The following is a 14952-nucleotide window of genomic DNA, read 5'->3' as shown; positions in this document are numbered from 1 at the left end:
CGGCCACTCATCACGACTACTCAGTTGCAATTTAACTGACCGAAACTGTAAACTCAGAGTTGCACCTAAGCATATTTCTCAAATTAGCATGATAGACCATCTAGTCTCAGTGAACAGCTACATAGTAGCCTCACACGGTATTAATGATAGACATCTTGCTTGAATCTGTAATGCAATTAATGAATTAAACAAAAAAAGGCTTGAATCTGTACCAGACCTAACCCTGGCGCTAAGCCGTCTCAGGACACTGATCCCGTAAATATTATCATTACCCCATGATTACTAAACTTCCAACAGCACGATGACCTCCTATCCAGCCTACCTTTCGTTTTATTCAGTGAATTTCAAAGAAGTCAAGGACGTTGATATGCGTATTATCTGGACCCAGGGGATGTGGGCTGCAAACTGGCCTGTCATTGCATAGCATGTATGTGCTTTGAAGGAAATTTTATACATGTAGTACCGAGGGAAATTTGACAGCTTGCTCATTTGTCACTACACAGATTGTACGAGGGGAGGGTGGCTTAGGAAATCAATTTTTCCTTTTGAGAAACTACTGATTGAAATTACTTATCTGGACATCTCAAATCGTAAAACTTTCAACACAGAGAGACCGTAAAAATGAATCCAACGCCACCCACCATCCCTTAGAAAAGCCGATATTTCACCAAGAAAAAAATCCTTCCAGCAATAATCCCGAATTCTGCACAATTTAGCTTTTACTACGGAAATAATACTTTCCCAACACTTTTAAAATAAGAATAATTGAAGGGCAATCTATAGATGGAATTAACCAGGGCCTAGACCTGTTAACCTGCGATGTTAAGTTCTTCCTTCCAGGGTTAAAACATCAATCATATCATGGGTATATTTGTTTTTCCATGTTGGGCACCTTCAATGTCACCGTTTTTCTAGCACTCCATGGACCTTTGGACGGATCTGTGAGGACAGCTTAGAGATTTATCAAAGAGAACGAGCCGGGGAACCAAGAGTTACCTCCTGAGTTTCTTATTATATTCCTTTTTATCCTCCTTAGAACCCCAATATAATTTTGAGGCTTCTTGGTTGACCTGCGTACGTGGATCGTAGGGAGGATTTTCTTCCTCCATGAGATGAATGATAGCATCAATGTGATGACGCCCATCATCATATCTTCGGGGGGAATAACACGGAATACCATCGGCTAGGTTCGCAATACGTCAGCAAGCTATATTCGAGGGTATCTTAAAGCCATCCATACTTGTGATCCTGTGGTGATAAAGATGAGTAAGAAATCTTGCTCGTGGCTGTTCCTCTGGAAACCTTGGACTGAATGCCAATTCAAAAGTGAATAGACCGCCATCTAGGTTCGTCATCGGTCGTCCAAAGTAGGTCTGATGAATATATTAGTCGTTTGATATATATGTGTTATAATGTCTGGAACTTTTTCACGCACAACTCGCCAAAGGAACGGATTGCCGTTAACCAATTCAACGTCTAGTGTGACGGAGGTTTCTTTCTTGAAGTGTTCCACTGTCTGCTCAAACTGCCTCTGCAAGTTTGCCGCAACACCACTTTCCTTGCCTTTCAGAATCAACCCTTCATCCGCCCAATCCTTAGTCTCCTTTTCAAGCCGCTCTTTGATAAGTCTAAGTCTTCTTTCCAGTTCGGAATACAAGAACTTCCCCTCCATTGCGTTTCCAGAGTGCTCAAACGGCATCCTAGCGAATACTTGATTCTCTGTAACCTTCTCGCGCTCTGTGGCGATGGAAGCAACATAAGAGTCATAATACCAAAGAAAGCGGCGTTTACAGAGATCCTTGAAAGGCTCAAACACTGCGGGGGCTTCCAGATCCACTATACTAGAGTCTTCGTCATATGCGTCCTGTTCCATTGGACTAGGCACGGATTGAATTGTGCCGTCTGGATTGATGCCAAGATGTTCTTCAAGCCTGGATATCACAGAGACACGGAGTGTTTCGTGACGAATCTGAAAATTTGGAAATATAGATAAGCAATTTGTCTATAGCATAGGTAACAATCTGGGAATTACTTTGAGACAATACGCCTTCATGTTTTCTTTATCGTGGTCTTGGTTTGCATTCTCAAAACCGGGCTCATTCTCATACGGGTTAGAGGACATGAGGCTCTGGATTGAGATCAGAATGGATTCAAGCCCTTGTGCCGAAGACCACTCCTCTCCACGATCTCCTCTCCATGTTCTGATTTGATAACTGTAAGCGTAACGCTCTTTACTTGTAGTGGATTTTAAATTCCTACCCTAAGATCGATCTGATTTTGTAGTAAGGTTAGCTCTAGGCTGAAAACAAAGTCGATAAATATAGGCGAACTTACAAGCAAACCTTTCCCGCCGCATATATATTTGGATTAAATCGACACCTTCCAGAATTTGTTGTTAAGGAATTAACTGCCGGGGCCTTTGCAGGGTAATCTATGAAGTAGCATTATGAGCTCAAAGTTGCATGTTTGGGAGATATGGCATATGTTGTAGGGTGTTAGTAACGATTTCAGCTTACCTCTACCAAATTTCAGTGAAAACTGAGAAAGCAGCTGGAGTTAGCGTGAAATAACGGAGCGACATTTAGGAGATTACTGCTATTTGGGTTGAACGAAGCTTGAGGAATGGGAGCAAAAGAACATAAAGGAAAAAGAGGCGTGAGTTGGGATAAAAACCTCGAAGAAGCCGAACTCGTATGGTGTGTCTGGAGGTCCCAAGATGATGGCTTTGACGTTTCGGACATCCGAGTCTTTACATGCCACAGCGATAGCTGAAAGCTCGATGTTAAAACAGCATTCGCAGCGGTGTAATGATTAGCAGGGAAGTAGCTCACATAGGTCGTTTGACTTTTTGATCTCGCTGAGCTCCTATAAGGCGGGGTTAATGAGGGGTTCTTGGGGAATAAGAATAATTATTGATTCAGAAGAGCAACAAACCCTAGTAAGACGTATGATAGATTGGTTCATGTTGGCTGGATACAAAGTAGTCGTAGGAGAGAATAGTATAAGAGCTGGGAACCTAAAGAAGGGAGTTCAAGAGGTATTTGCGGAAGAGGTGAGGCACCAAGCTCAAGGGTCAAGCAAGGCTGAGGTGTGGAGAAGAGACACAAAAGTAAGCAGGGAGATGGAAAAAAGTAGTAGGTTCACTGTTTGCTTCCAATACGTGCAAATGTTACTTTCAGAGTTGCAGGAAGACTCACAGACAGCAAACAGCTGTAAAAAAGTGCAGCACGACTACACAAGCATGTCACCCATCGTGCAGCTCTCTCTGCCCTTGGCAGATGACAAAGAGCAGGCCTTTCCGTATTGGGTTAGAGAAGAGGCCCCTCCACACCTGCGATGCCGAGTTTGGAGAGGAGGGACCCTTCAAGTCTTCTCCTCCAAACAACCTCGTAGAGCGACCATCATTCATGCAGTGAGCGCTCGCCGTCTCGCACCGCCTCTCTATCTCCGTTGACATCAACCACCTAAAGTACCATGGGTAACCTGAACAGCCGATCTATCTTTATTTTTACACTCCCATCAAACAAGTGAGTTTCAGCAACCGGCGTCCCTAGGGATTCACCAGCAGCTTCCGGATGGATTTATCTCTCGCTCCATCTGTATCTCAGCGGCTCAATACTTGCTTAATCCTCTGAACCCCCGCTTACAGTGTTGTGATATCAAAGTTGCAGCCTTCTGTCCCTTGCAGTGCACCAGTTCTACGGGCGCTGCTACCTAGCTGAGAACCTTTTGAAACAGAACCTGGCATGTATCTAGAAAAACCGTAGACGAATATACAAAAAAGGTCGACGCTCTTCGTGTCTCGATCTTTTTGGTTGTCGCGTGCTAGGCGTTAGGTACCTGCGGCTGGCGGTGCTGTTCCGGTTGCAATTGCATTCTGGCCTCGCCCGCTGTCGATTAGTTCTCTGCTCTGCTCTTCCAGTCGTGGAATTTGTTAGCTTCATTTTCCAGTCTCACCTACTTCTCCCCACAACGCAGCCGTGCCCTGGTTGTCTGTCTGGTTGTCCTCAAACACCCAACCTCTCCCGCAGCCCCAAAATAGCCACTCTTCCTCCTCCGCAATCCCTTCTCCACCGCTGGTGCTTCTGCTGCTGCATCCCATCTCCGCTGCTCTGGATAGATACATCATTCGCCATAGAATAGTTGTTTGGTGGATAGAAAGACTGACCGCTCCTTTAGCATTGCCTTCCCCCTCTCACGTACATACCTACACGATCCCCCCCCGCTCTTTTGGGTGTGTGTGTGCATGGGCCATTGTCGCCGAGGGCTTGTCACCGGCTCCCTTGCTCTTCCCATAACCACCCCTTTCCTCCTCGACGACCTCCTCCAGTATCGTCAAAATAGCAACGCTTAAATTTTAATTTTTAAGCTCCCAGAAACTCGGCGTGCGTGACAACTCTGTTCTGTTACCAATCTCATCGGTCGCCGAGCGAGAAATAATTACAACCGAAGCTTTGCACCTAGAGGCTCCCTCGTTATTTTCTTTCTTTCTAATTTTACTTTTTCCCTTCATTTTGCTTTAGACCAGTCCTTCGACAACTAAGCAGCTAGGCAACCCCGTCGAGAATATTGAAATTGCTTCCACATTTACGAGCCAACCTTTTTTAAGATCACATGTCTGCACCATCAGACGGGCCTGGGCGTCCTGTAATCGATTCACAGCAAGACCTCCCTCAACTCACGACCACATTACCAAGTCCCTCGACCTCCCAATCACGAAACAGACAGCTTGATGATCGTTCTCCTACATCCCCAACTGAGCCTGTACCTGTAGGAGGGGGTGTTGTTGTCGGACTGACTCATGGGAGCTCCCCTAAAACTACTCGGATTTGTGGAAAGTGTCAGGGTCCTTTAACAGGTCAATTTGTGCGTGCTCTTGGCGGAACATTTCACTTGGATTGTTTTAAATGCAGGGTAAGTTTTGTTCAGCCTTATGTGATTTTGTTCCTAGAGTTTGCTGTTGTTAACTTGATTTAGGACTGCGGAGTAACAGTAGCCTCCAAGTTTTTCCCCGTGGACGAGGAGGAAGGAGAAGGCCAATATCCGCTGTGCGAAACGGATTATTTCAGACGCCTAGACCTTCTTTGCCATGAATGTGGTGGGGCGCTAAGGGGCTCATACATTACTGCCCTAGAACGGAAATACCATATTGAGCATTTTACATGTTGTGTTTGTCCAACAGTGTTTGGGCCACAGGATTCCTACTATGAGCATGACGGCAAAGTTTACTGCCATTACCACTACTCAACCCAATTTGCAGCCCGGTGCAACGGATGCCAAACCGCAATTCTAAAGCAATTTGTGGAAATTTTTCGGAATGGACAGAATCAACACTGGCACCCGGAGTGCTATATGATACATAAGGTCGGTTTTTTCCGAGAAGTTGGGGGGGGGGTTTTTGCAAACATTATCTCTACAAATTTTATTATAATACTGTGTGCTTTTCTGGGCATTTTTGCGGAATATTTTCGTTCAAATGGCAAGAATAACCGCTAATATTATGTTATTTGGTTTATTTTTAGTTTTGGAATGTTCGGCTTGCGCCTCAGGAAACCGGGGAACCAAAGTCGCCATCTGTAGAGGACCCCTCAACTCAGAGGCGCTCATTGGTTCGGGATGCCGAAGAGAAAATGGAAGACAAAGTCTACCGTATCTGGAGTGTATTATCATCTTTCGAAGAATCTTCTGCAGCATGTATTAGTGACATGCTTTTACATGTCTCTAATGGAGCATATGTAGACGGCGTGTTCGTGGCTGAAAAGTTCATTTGGCATGTCGAAATACTTTTCGGTTCCGCAGATAACTTGGATGCTCAATTCAGTGGCATGTCAGTGAAGGGTACGTTCTTTTGTGATGCACAGCGCTTGGCCGTTTTCGCGGAATCCACCACAAATACCTATTTTTATTAGACATACGTCATAAAGCTGACTCTTTGATTACTACACGAAACAGGTTTGTCTTACTCCAGAGAAGCGAAGCTACTGTGTAAGAAGATAGTTGCGTTTTTTAGTCTTCTCTCGAAAACTCAAGAAACCGGTGTAAGAAAGCTCGGTGTTACACAAGAGCTATTATCGCTTGTTACCGGCCTTGCACATTACCTGAAGCTACTGATACGGATCACTCTGCAAGGCTCCTTAAGATTGGTACTAAGCTCCCGCTTCCCAATGCACCACCCGAAAGCTTGTCTAGCGGAAAATCATCTAACCACATACCGGTATGTAGGAACGAGAGCACAACAACATTGATGCTTTAAGGTTGTTTCTTGAAGAGCTATCTGACTTAGAGTCCACCAAAGAACCAAAACAATCTCTTGAATCGACGCAGGGATTGTCGGAAAACCTAGCAGATCAGCATTCTGATCTCTGTACCGTTTGCCGCACCACCATTGAGGAGGAGTGTGCCAAATTTGATGATAAGAGGTGGCACATGAGTTGCCTAGCATGTTCAAACTGTAAGCGGGAATTGAGGGGCCATCTTGACGAGACCACGTGGTTTGAAGCAGAGCAATGTGTTTTCTGCACCAGTTGTGCCTCTCAAGTATCGGACACCCGTGGGCCATTTGAGCGTGTAACACGCTTAAAACAATACGTCTATCTTCTACGTGTGGCACTTGCCCGGCTGTTACTGAGACTTAGGCAAGGAGGGACACTCCCGCATACATCAGGTACGAATTATATGCTTGTTGGTTCCAAAAAGAATATCTAATAAGTTGTAACTTGGTAGATGACCCCAATCTCCGGAGTTACGATTCCAGTGAGGGTCATAAGCTTGGTAATATTGAACCTCCGCTACTTCGATCAGATACGCGGTCAAAGTCATATAGTGGGGAACGTGGGGAACGCGGGGAACAAACTGAAGCCTACACCAACACGATAAACGACATTCGTAGGTTACGATCGACCCGCCTAGACCGGCAACTTGGAAGTTCGGCGAAGAAAGCCCGTCAGTCCCGAATAATTGAAGGGCCGGAGGCAGACAGTGTGCGACCAGGATCCTCAGATGGACACCAAGTTGATAGGCGCCGTAATACAGGGCAATTCCACATAGTTGAGGACAGGGAATATAATGGAGATGAGCAGGAGGCTCGTACTTTTGGCGATGATAAAGTGCTAACCCTTGACGATATACCGCGAATTGTTGCCGCTGAGCAAGCCCGGGAACAACGGCCAAACGCGTTCAAGCACCACCGGCCCAATCCATATGGAGAAGCGGATGGACCAGGTCAGCCAAAACTTGTTAATGGGCATCAAAGAGATCTCTCAGTTGACAAATTACGAGATATGGGAAGCCAACAAGAACCTCCGCCACCACCAGTTAGGACAAAAAGATATTTTTCGGAACTCTCTGCAATCGATTATTTTATCGTACGACATATTGCAGTTCTTTCAATGGAACCATTGGTGGAAGGTCATTTTAATTTGGAGGAACTGTTAGGACTGATAGAGACCAACAAGAAGACATTTTGGGGGAAATTCGGAAAGGCATTCCAACCAGTTGATAAGAAAAAGGGTGCCAAAAAGAAAGGTGTTTTTGCCGCCGTAGTCAGGAAAATCATGTCAAACAAGAAGCTTACAAAAACACTAGGTGTCTTTGGCGTGGCGCTAGACGTGCTAGTCGAGCGAGACGGCGCCGAATCGAGCATGGGTGTTGGCCCCGGAACTTTACGAATACCTCAAATATTAGACGATGCCGTGGTGGCTATGCGTCAAATGGGTAAGATCCTATCATACTCTATACTTCGGTTACTCTGGTTAAAGTTCTCCTACTGAATGTCTCAGATATGTCTGTCGAGGGTGTTTTCCGAAAGAATGGCAATATTAGAAAGCTTAAAGAACTTGCGGACCAAATAGATCGGAGTGAGACTCAAGTAGAGATGAGCGGCTGGGGCCCTGTCCAAATAGCAGCGCTTTTGAAAAAGTTTCTAAGAGAATTACCGGATCCGTTACTAACATTCAAGCTCCATCGTTTGTTCGTGGCTTCTCAAAGTAAGCAATAGCCTGTAGCAAATATTATCACCTGGGATTGCTGACAGCGTGATAGAAATCATGGATGAAGAGAAGAAACGTCGTATACTTCACCTCACATGTTGCTTGCTTCCCAAAAGCCACAGAGATACTATGGAAATCCTTTTTTCTTTCCTAAATTGGGCTGCGTCATTCTCTCACATTGATGAAGAGTCTGGAAGTAAGATGGACGTTCACAACCTATCTACTGTTATCACACCGAATATTCTATACTCCCAAAAGAAAGAAGCTGGCATGGACGATAGTTTTCTAGCTATTGAAGCGGTACACACACTAATAGCATGTAACGAGACTATGTGCGAGGTAAGAAACTATCTTATAGGCATATTTAAATGGTGGTTGTTAATAATAGTTGTTTAAATAGGTTCCTGAGGACTTATTATCAATACTGAACGACTCCAATCTTTTTGCCAACGGCGCGGATGTTACAACTAAAGATATTTTGAAACGATATGGTGACCTTATTAATAGGCCGGCTCCCGGAAGAACTCCTCAAACTACCAGTTCACCACCAAGGTCTAAGGATGGTAGAGCCCCAACAACCCCCGTCTTCCATCGTGTGGATACCGATCCATCTCAAAATGTTGCGATCCAAAAAGAATCTTCAGTTAGACATGTTGGTATGCCTCAACCCAACCAACCTGGCCAACATTTTCCGCCGAACGCCCATGCCCCAAGTGGTAATCCTAACCAGTACCACCGAGGGCACGGTCGTGGGAATTCCGGTTCAAGCCAGGAGGGCGATATTGGTCAGAACACCATTCAGAATGGCCATGGTGGCCAGAATGGTCCTAACGGCCCGAACCATCATGGCGTCCTTCATCATCCCCCAAATGGTCAGAATCAAACTCAATGGGGTAATCGACAAGGCCAACAAGGTCAAAATCATTCGAGCCAAAATCATCAAGGCCGTCAACCGCAGCAACAAGGCACTATGGGTGTTACTGGCTTAATCTAAGGGCCAAATTCAGTAGGTGTAATAAGGTGGGATATTGGCAAATGGATAAAAAAAAGTATTTTATTTTCAGAGCATTATTGTTCAACCTTCGTTTAATGGGTTCTCTATTTTAATTCATTGATAACCAACCCTTTCCTTTCTTCATTCATGGCTTGGGACGTTTTGGCCGTTTTTATTTCTCCTTTTACCCTTCATGCTTACTTACACAGGCGGGTTTTGTGGTACTTATTCGGGGAGCCAGGTTTGTTAACAAACTGTTCTATGCCACTTATTTGGTTTCTTTCCCTAGTTTCTTTCTTTCTCTTTTTTTGGCATTTGGGATTGGAGTATGGTATGCGATACTTGGATATTCGGGGAGCGGGGCTTGGTGGATATGTTGGTGTTTACTTCTTTTTCCCCTCAATTTCACTTGTTCATGTTTTTTAGTTTCTTTTTTGCGTTATACCTTGAATATTTTTTCTTTTTCCTTTCGTCTTCAACTCCATTTCTCTCCTATTCAAGCATCGTAAAAAATTTCCTCTTATTTTTTGTTTGAGTCGAATTTCTGGTTGGCACGGCATTTGAATGTTTGAATCTTGGCCGGGATGAGGGAGGGGGGAGAGGCCGGTCGGAAGGAAGGAGGGGTAAAGACCGGGGAAGTGGTAGGCCTCATCAAAAAGGTGAGATTCAAGACTGGGCCACAAGTGCTGATGTATTGAGTTTTGAGGATTCCGACTCACATGCTTCTGCACCGTCAATCATCGTCGTCATGTGTAATTTACCCTTTTTAAAGACCTTTTTTTGTCATTTTTCTTTTTCATTTTGCCTTTTATATTATATCCACTTTGGTTTTCTCACTTCTTTTTGATGTTCTGCTCCCCATCCCCTTTATGTACTCTTCTGTTTTGCGCGCCTTGTCTGCACGATGAGCTGTAACTAGAAAAGTGCGCGCGTGTCTATGTGCATAATAATGCTGCCTGGAGGTTGCTTGGAAGGGGTGTTTCTTTTTTTTTTTTCCTTTCCTTGGCTTAGATAGAAGTTACACCATGAGCACGAGTGTGTTTCGAATTAATCGTTGTGGGGCTGGATGTGCCCAATCACAGCTGTCTGTCTCCCTCCTCCGGTAGAAATTGGGGGAATTCTGGAAGAATCGAGAAACCCTAGCCCTACCTGCTGCTGATCTCATCATCTGATCATTTTATTTGAACATATCAATCATGCTTGCAGATGGCATTTCATCTGGAGATACCGTTAGATTTACTCTAGAATAGAGTAGAGTACCTACATGCCTTGGATAGGATGCTATGCAATGTATCATGTTCAACGTTGCTTATGACGTTCTGTCAACTACATGTATGTACCAATACCTCGCGTGAGTGTAGGCACCACAGTAGTGGTTTTCTAATTTAGGGAAGGGATGAAAGGCATGGGCCCTGCCCGCTTTCTTAAACCCGCTCGCCGCTCCGGCCACAACCGAAATCATAAACTCGGGTAACTTTCCCTAAATTCACTGTTCTTAGTTGTCTATTCCAGCTGTAAATAGATCTAGAGTATGAACTCTTGGAGCTTTCAGACTTGCATGAAAGTGAAGGGCCGAGGGGAGAGCGGCAGCAGTTGCCCGAAAAATTCTCTTGGGAATCTTCTCACTTACCGGTATATCCTGACTGCGGGGTTTACATGTAAAGTGCCTATGTATTCACAAAACCGTCACATTCATGATTTCAAGGTTACCCTGTCAGAGATTCTCGTTGGTGGAGGATGGTGGACCCATTGAAAATCTCACACACCTTCACCTTCTAGGGCAAGGCGCCACTCCTCCCTTCACCCTGCACCTTCTCGTCACCCCACCCACTTATCGCCACTCCCTCCCCTAGATCTGTTTTTTGTTCCCTTCCTCCCCTCCTCCTCCTTTCTTCCCAGTCCACTTATCACTCACGCTTGTGAATCGAAACGAATCCGTTCGTTTATACTACCCCCCCTCCACCCCCTGACGACTGACGACCTACAAGAGTCTGTCAAACTTGAGAGAAGATTCTTCACTCTCATCAAACATTTACAACATGTCTCGATACGCCCAGAACCCGAGTCAGCAGCAACGCCCCGCTAACAGTGATTCCGGCTACGGTGGATCTGTTGTTGAGGATGGCGACCGCGATTTCTCGGTTTCAGTGCTTCCTGGACAATCATGTAAGTTGCCTGTGTGGTGATGTGACTGGCTTTTTCTCCCTTTTCCTTTGCCTCTCCAGTGGCATCGGTGCGATCGCATACAAGGTGCGGCGATACTGACGTGAATGATAGCGGATCCCGAAAGGAGACAATGGGCAAGTCATGTCCACCAACTATACTTGTACGAACCCCATCGCTAAACCTTTTAATCTATTACCTCGAGCCTTTTCTGACATTTCATTACAGCAACCAGAATCGTGTTGCTCTTGGACGATGGATCAGCCGAACTGTCGAGACACTGAAGGTAAGTTCGAGGTTGAAACAGGCTAAATAATGGTGGTCACATGTGACATGCTAATGTTTGATATGCAGAACTTCCAAACTGCGAATAGCAAATGGCCCGCCACTTACCCGGCAGTGCAGCGTGCAGAGGCACTGTCTGAAGAGGCCGAAACCTCTGAGCAACCCCGTCTTGTTACACCACAAATTGCGCAGGAATTTAACGTCCTCAAGCTTGATCTGAAACTTGGTGCTCTCTCGCCCTCCGAACTTGTACACTCTCTCGAGAAGTCATCTATCGCCTCGTTACTGGATGGGAAGATTGGACAGTCCGTAAAGCACTTGATGCTCCTCCGGGATCGTATTGAGGATACCTCTTCAAAGGTCTTGGTTACTGGTGATCTCAACGCTGGAAAATCGACTTTCTGTAACGCCCTGCTCCGTAAGAAGGTACTCCCTGAAGATCAACAACCATGCACCAGTATCTTCTGTGAAGTACTCGATGCCCGCGAAAACTCATCGGTTGAGGAGGTTCATGCTATTCCCATCAACGGTGCTCTCTACGACCGACATGATAGCAGCACATACCACGTCTATTCTCTCGACCAGTTGGAGGAGATTGTTGTAGAGAACGATGTGTACTGCCAGGTTAAGATTTATGTTGAAGATGTCCGGGCAATCGACGAGTCTCTCCTGCGTAATGGGGTCGTTGATATCGCCATTATTGATGCACCGGGTCTTAACCTTGATTCTATTAAGACTACAGCTGTTTTTGCACGGCAAGAGGAAATCGATGTTGTCGTCTTTGTTGTCAGCGCCGAAAACCATTTTACTCTGTCAGCAAAGGAATTCATCCAGGCTGCTGCTAACGAAAAGGCATACATCTTTATCGTTGTTAACCGATTCGACAACATCAGGGACAAGGCCAGATGTCAGAGACTTATCCTCGAACAAGTTGCCCAGCTATCACCCAGAACTCACCAAGATGCCAAGGAGCTCGTGCACTTTGTATCGTCAAATGCTGTTATCGAAGGAAAGGATGGTGCTAAGTTGAAGGAGTTTGACGAGCTAGAGCAGAGCTTGAGGCGGTTTGTGCTAGAGAAGAGGGCGAGGAGTAAGTTGGCACCGGCCAAGCATTACTTGTTGAACGTTCTTGGCGATTTGGAGACTTTAGCGGAAGTAAACATCAACGTTACCTCAGCGGAACTTGAGAAAGTTCGGGACGAGTTGTCGACAATCACACCTGAATTCCAGAAATCCGTCCAAGCACGTACTGCTGTTTCGGATAACGTTGAAGTCACCATTGATGAGACATGTGACAACGTCTATGGATTCTCACGCAAGAACATCTCCGCCACAATTGCCCACATCGACGACAAGGCTATTGTTGAATACGATGGAGTTCTTTCGGCGTTTGCTTACGCAGAGAAGACAAAGGAGGCTATGCTACAAAAGATTCAAAAGTCAGTTACGGTTTGCGAAGAATACGCCAGAAATCAGACCGTGGGAGGTATCAACTCAATCAAGGCCCTCGGAATCATGCACCTTGGGGATGAATATGTTGAGAAGGCTTTCCGCAAGGAGTTGATGTTTTCCCGCAAGAAGCACCAATTGAGCAAGACCATTCAAACCGAGATCAACATTTTTGATTTCTTCGACTTTGACAAGCAGGAGAAGGTTGCCGGTATGAGCATGGGTCTCACTGTTGCCACTATGGCTGGAGGACAGCTCTTCGGCGTGAGCAGCTGGATCGATGGATTGTGGAAGGCCACTAGCATGCTCGGTCCTCGCACTACCCGTAAGCTGATTGTTCCTGCTCTCCTCGTCGCTGGCGCCGCCGGTGCCTGGTTCTTGATCGCCGATATTCCGAACGCTGTCCCCCGAAAGCTCGCTAAGAAGATTCGCAAGGAGCTGGAAGCCATGGATTACATCCACGCCAACTCTGAGAGAATTATGAAGGAATGCAGAAAGGTTCTTGGATTTCCCGCCGAGGAACTCAGGGGAGCTTTCCAGAGAAGTATCGAGAAGCAGGGCAGGACAGTGGAAGAGAAGAAGAAGCTTGAGAAGGAGAGTGAGGTGGCTGTCAAATACTTTGGCAATCTTCTGAGGGAGGCCCGCGAGCACAAGGGAGGTGTGATGAAACTTGACCTGGAGGGACCACCATCAGGCACTACTGCTTAATGGGAGGGCTACGCAAAGTTTGACTTGTATTTGATGGAGTGATGGCATTGAAAGAGAAATACGAGAATTAACGTAAAAATTCTTCTGTGGGTTCTCTCCCTTTAGGGAGTCGTTTTGATAGGGTTGTTCTGGCTTGGTCTGCTTGGTCCTCGGTCGTTCGGTGTCGTATGCTTGTTTTTATCTTTTTCTTTTTCGCTTTTGCTTTTTGTTTCTATCAATTGCATGGACTTTTTCTTTATCTCTACTCCTTAGTTGTCGTTTACTGCTCGTGTTTTTCAAATCCTCCCCTCCATTGCTGTAGGTTGATGGGATAAGCTATTGGGAAAATTCCTTGCCTTTTATTCTTTTCCTTAGCCGAGTAGCTGGCGGTAGGAGAAGCTGAGGGGGAGAGAAGTCATACATCCCGGGAACCAAGCATAAGACCAGACATGACTGGGGAGATCGATATCGTTTTTCTTTTCCTTCCTCCCCCCCCCCCCCCCCAAATTTCCATCTTTCTCTTTATATGACTAATTTGATCAGGCCCTTTTTAAATTGCATGGCAACGTCATTTTTCTTCTTTTCATTACATAATAGGGTTTTTATCTTGGGACAGCATTACATGTACAGACGGATATGGTGGATTGGATTGGATGGCGGGAAGAACGGATGCATTGCCGTCATGGCAGCTGGTTAGATCTTTGGGAAAGGTTTGGTGTGCGTTCGTATGCGTGTGTGTGTGGAAAGGGGAGGGGGGTATCTAAATTTATATGATTTTATTGTTACCTTTGCATGTCTGAAACCTTCTTGGAGAATAAAAGTTTAAAAGGGAATTTATGTTTTTTGAATCTACGGGCTAGTCCATCCTGTAGGCGGGTGATGTGTGCGTACCGCCGAGTAGTTAAGTGATACAGTGAAACATCGATTGTAAGAGTGAGACTTGTGGCGGTGGTGTGGTGGCTTCATGGACCATCACTCGCTTGTCCTCATAGGCTGGTTCGGTGATTCGTTAGCAGCCCTTGTCCATTTAAATCGGGAGTTGTGGGTATGGTGTAAGTGGTGGTGTGTCCACGGCCTCAACGTTGAGGTGGAAGCTGACTGGAGGGGCCTTTTTCTTGGCACCCGAGTGACGGTCTATGACTATACGAAGCTTGATTGATTGGTCTAACCAATAAATGTAAGTGCATATATGCAGCCTTACAGCTATGGCACTTCGCTCTCACCTCATCTCAGCTCGCCTCGCCTCATCCACCCTCTCACGTATTAAGAAATAAAGTAAATAATTTCTCCGGCCTCGTCTTCCATTGCTCGGAAATATATAACTCCCGCAAGCCGGTCTGGATTTCATACCTATAAACAGTTTCCATTCCATCTCGATGACCCCCA

The 14952-nt window shown here is 45.7% G+C and overlaps 4 protein-coding genes across 4 annotated transcripts; 2 read left to right on the top strand and 2 right to left on the bottom strand.

The window, feature by feature from the left end:
* Nucleotides 1–992: 992 nt before the first annotated feature.
* On the bottom strand, nt 993–2964 carry H6S33_002116 (uncharacterized protein; the record flags this gene model as incomplete). Its single annotated transcript, XM_044833469.1, has 9 exons — nt 993–1183; nt 1241–1373; nt 1436–1969; nt 2033–2201; nt 2335–2431; nt 2517–2538; nt 2674–2768; nt 2832–2865; nt 2935–2964. The coding sequence occupies 9 exons, from the start codon at nt 2962–2964 to the stop codon at nt 993–995; spliced, it is 1305 nt and encodes a 434-aa protein (XP_044693259.1).
* Nucleotides 2965–3832: 868 nt separating this feature from the next.
* Nucleotides 3833–4513, bottom strand: H6S33_002115 (uncharacterized protein; the record flags this gene model as incomplete). Its single annotated transcript, XM_044833468.1, has 4 exons — nt 3833–3882; nt 3958–4163; nt 4212–4349; nt 4461–4513. The coding sequence occupies 4 exons, from the start codon at nt 4511–4513 to the stop codon at nt 3833–3835; spliced, it is 447 nt and encodes a 148-aa protein (XP_044693258.1).
* A 101-nt stretch (nt 4514–4614) lies between these two features.
* Nucleotides 4615–8977, top strand: H6S33_002114 (uncharacterized protein; the record flags this gene model as incomplete). Its single annotated transcript, XM_044833467.1, has 10 exons — nt 4615–4914; nt 4978–5364; nt 5523–5838; nt 5953–6143; nt 6223–6664; nt 6724–7713; nt 7779–7985; nt 8041–8327; nt 8389–8644; nt 8703–8977. 10 exons carry the CDS (start codon nt 4615–4617, stop codon nt 8975–8977), a joined length of 3651 nt encoding a protein of 1216 aa, XP_044693257.1.
* Nucleotides 8978–11021: 2044 nt separating this feature from the next.
* On the top strand, nt 11022–13587 carry H6S33_002113 (uncharacterized protein; the record flags this gene model as incomplete). The annotated part of the gene is made up of 4 exons (XM_044833466.1): nt 11022–11148; nt 11260–11308; nt 11374–11431; nt 11500–13587. The coding sequence occupies 4 exons, from the start codon at nt 11022–11024 to the stop codon at nt 13585–13587; spliced, it is 2322 nt and encodes a 773-aa protein (XP_044693256.1).
* Between the last annotated feature and the right edge of the window lie 1365 nt (nt 13588–14952).

This window comes from Morchella sextelata (assembly GCF_020137385.1).
Source record: "Morchella sextelata strain SCLS chromosome Unknown scls_12, whole genome shotgun sequence".
Taxonomy (NCBI): Eukaryota; Fungi; Ascomycota; class Pezizomycetes; order Pezizales; family Morchellaceae; genus Morchella; species Morchella sextelata.
This window is presented reverse-complemented; position numbering and strand designations above follow the sequence as displayed.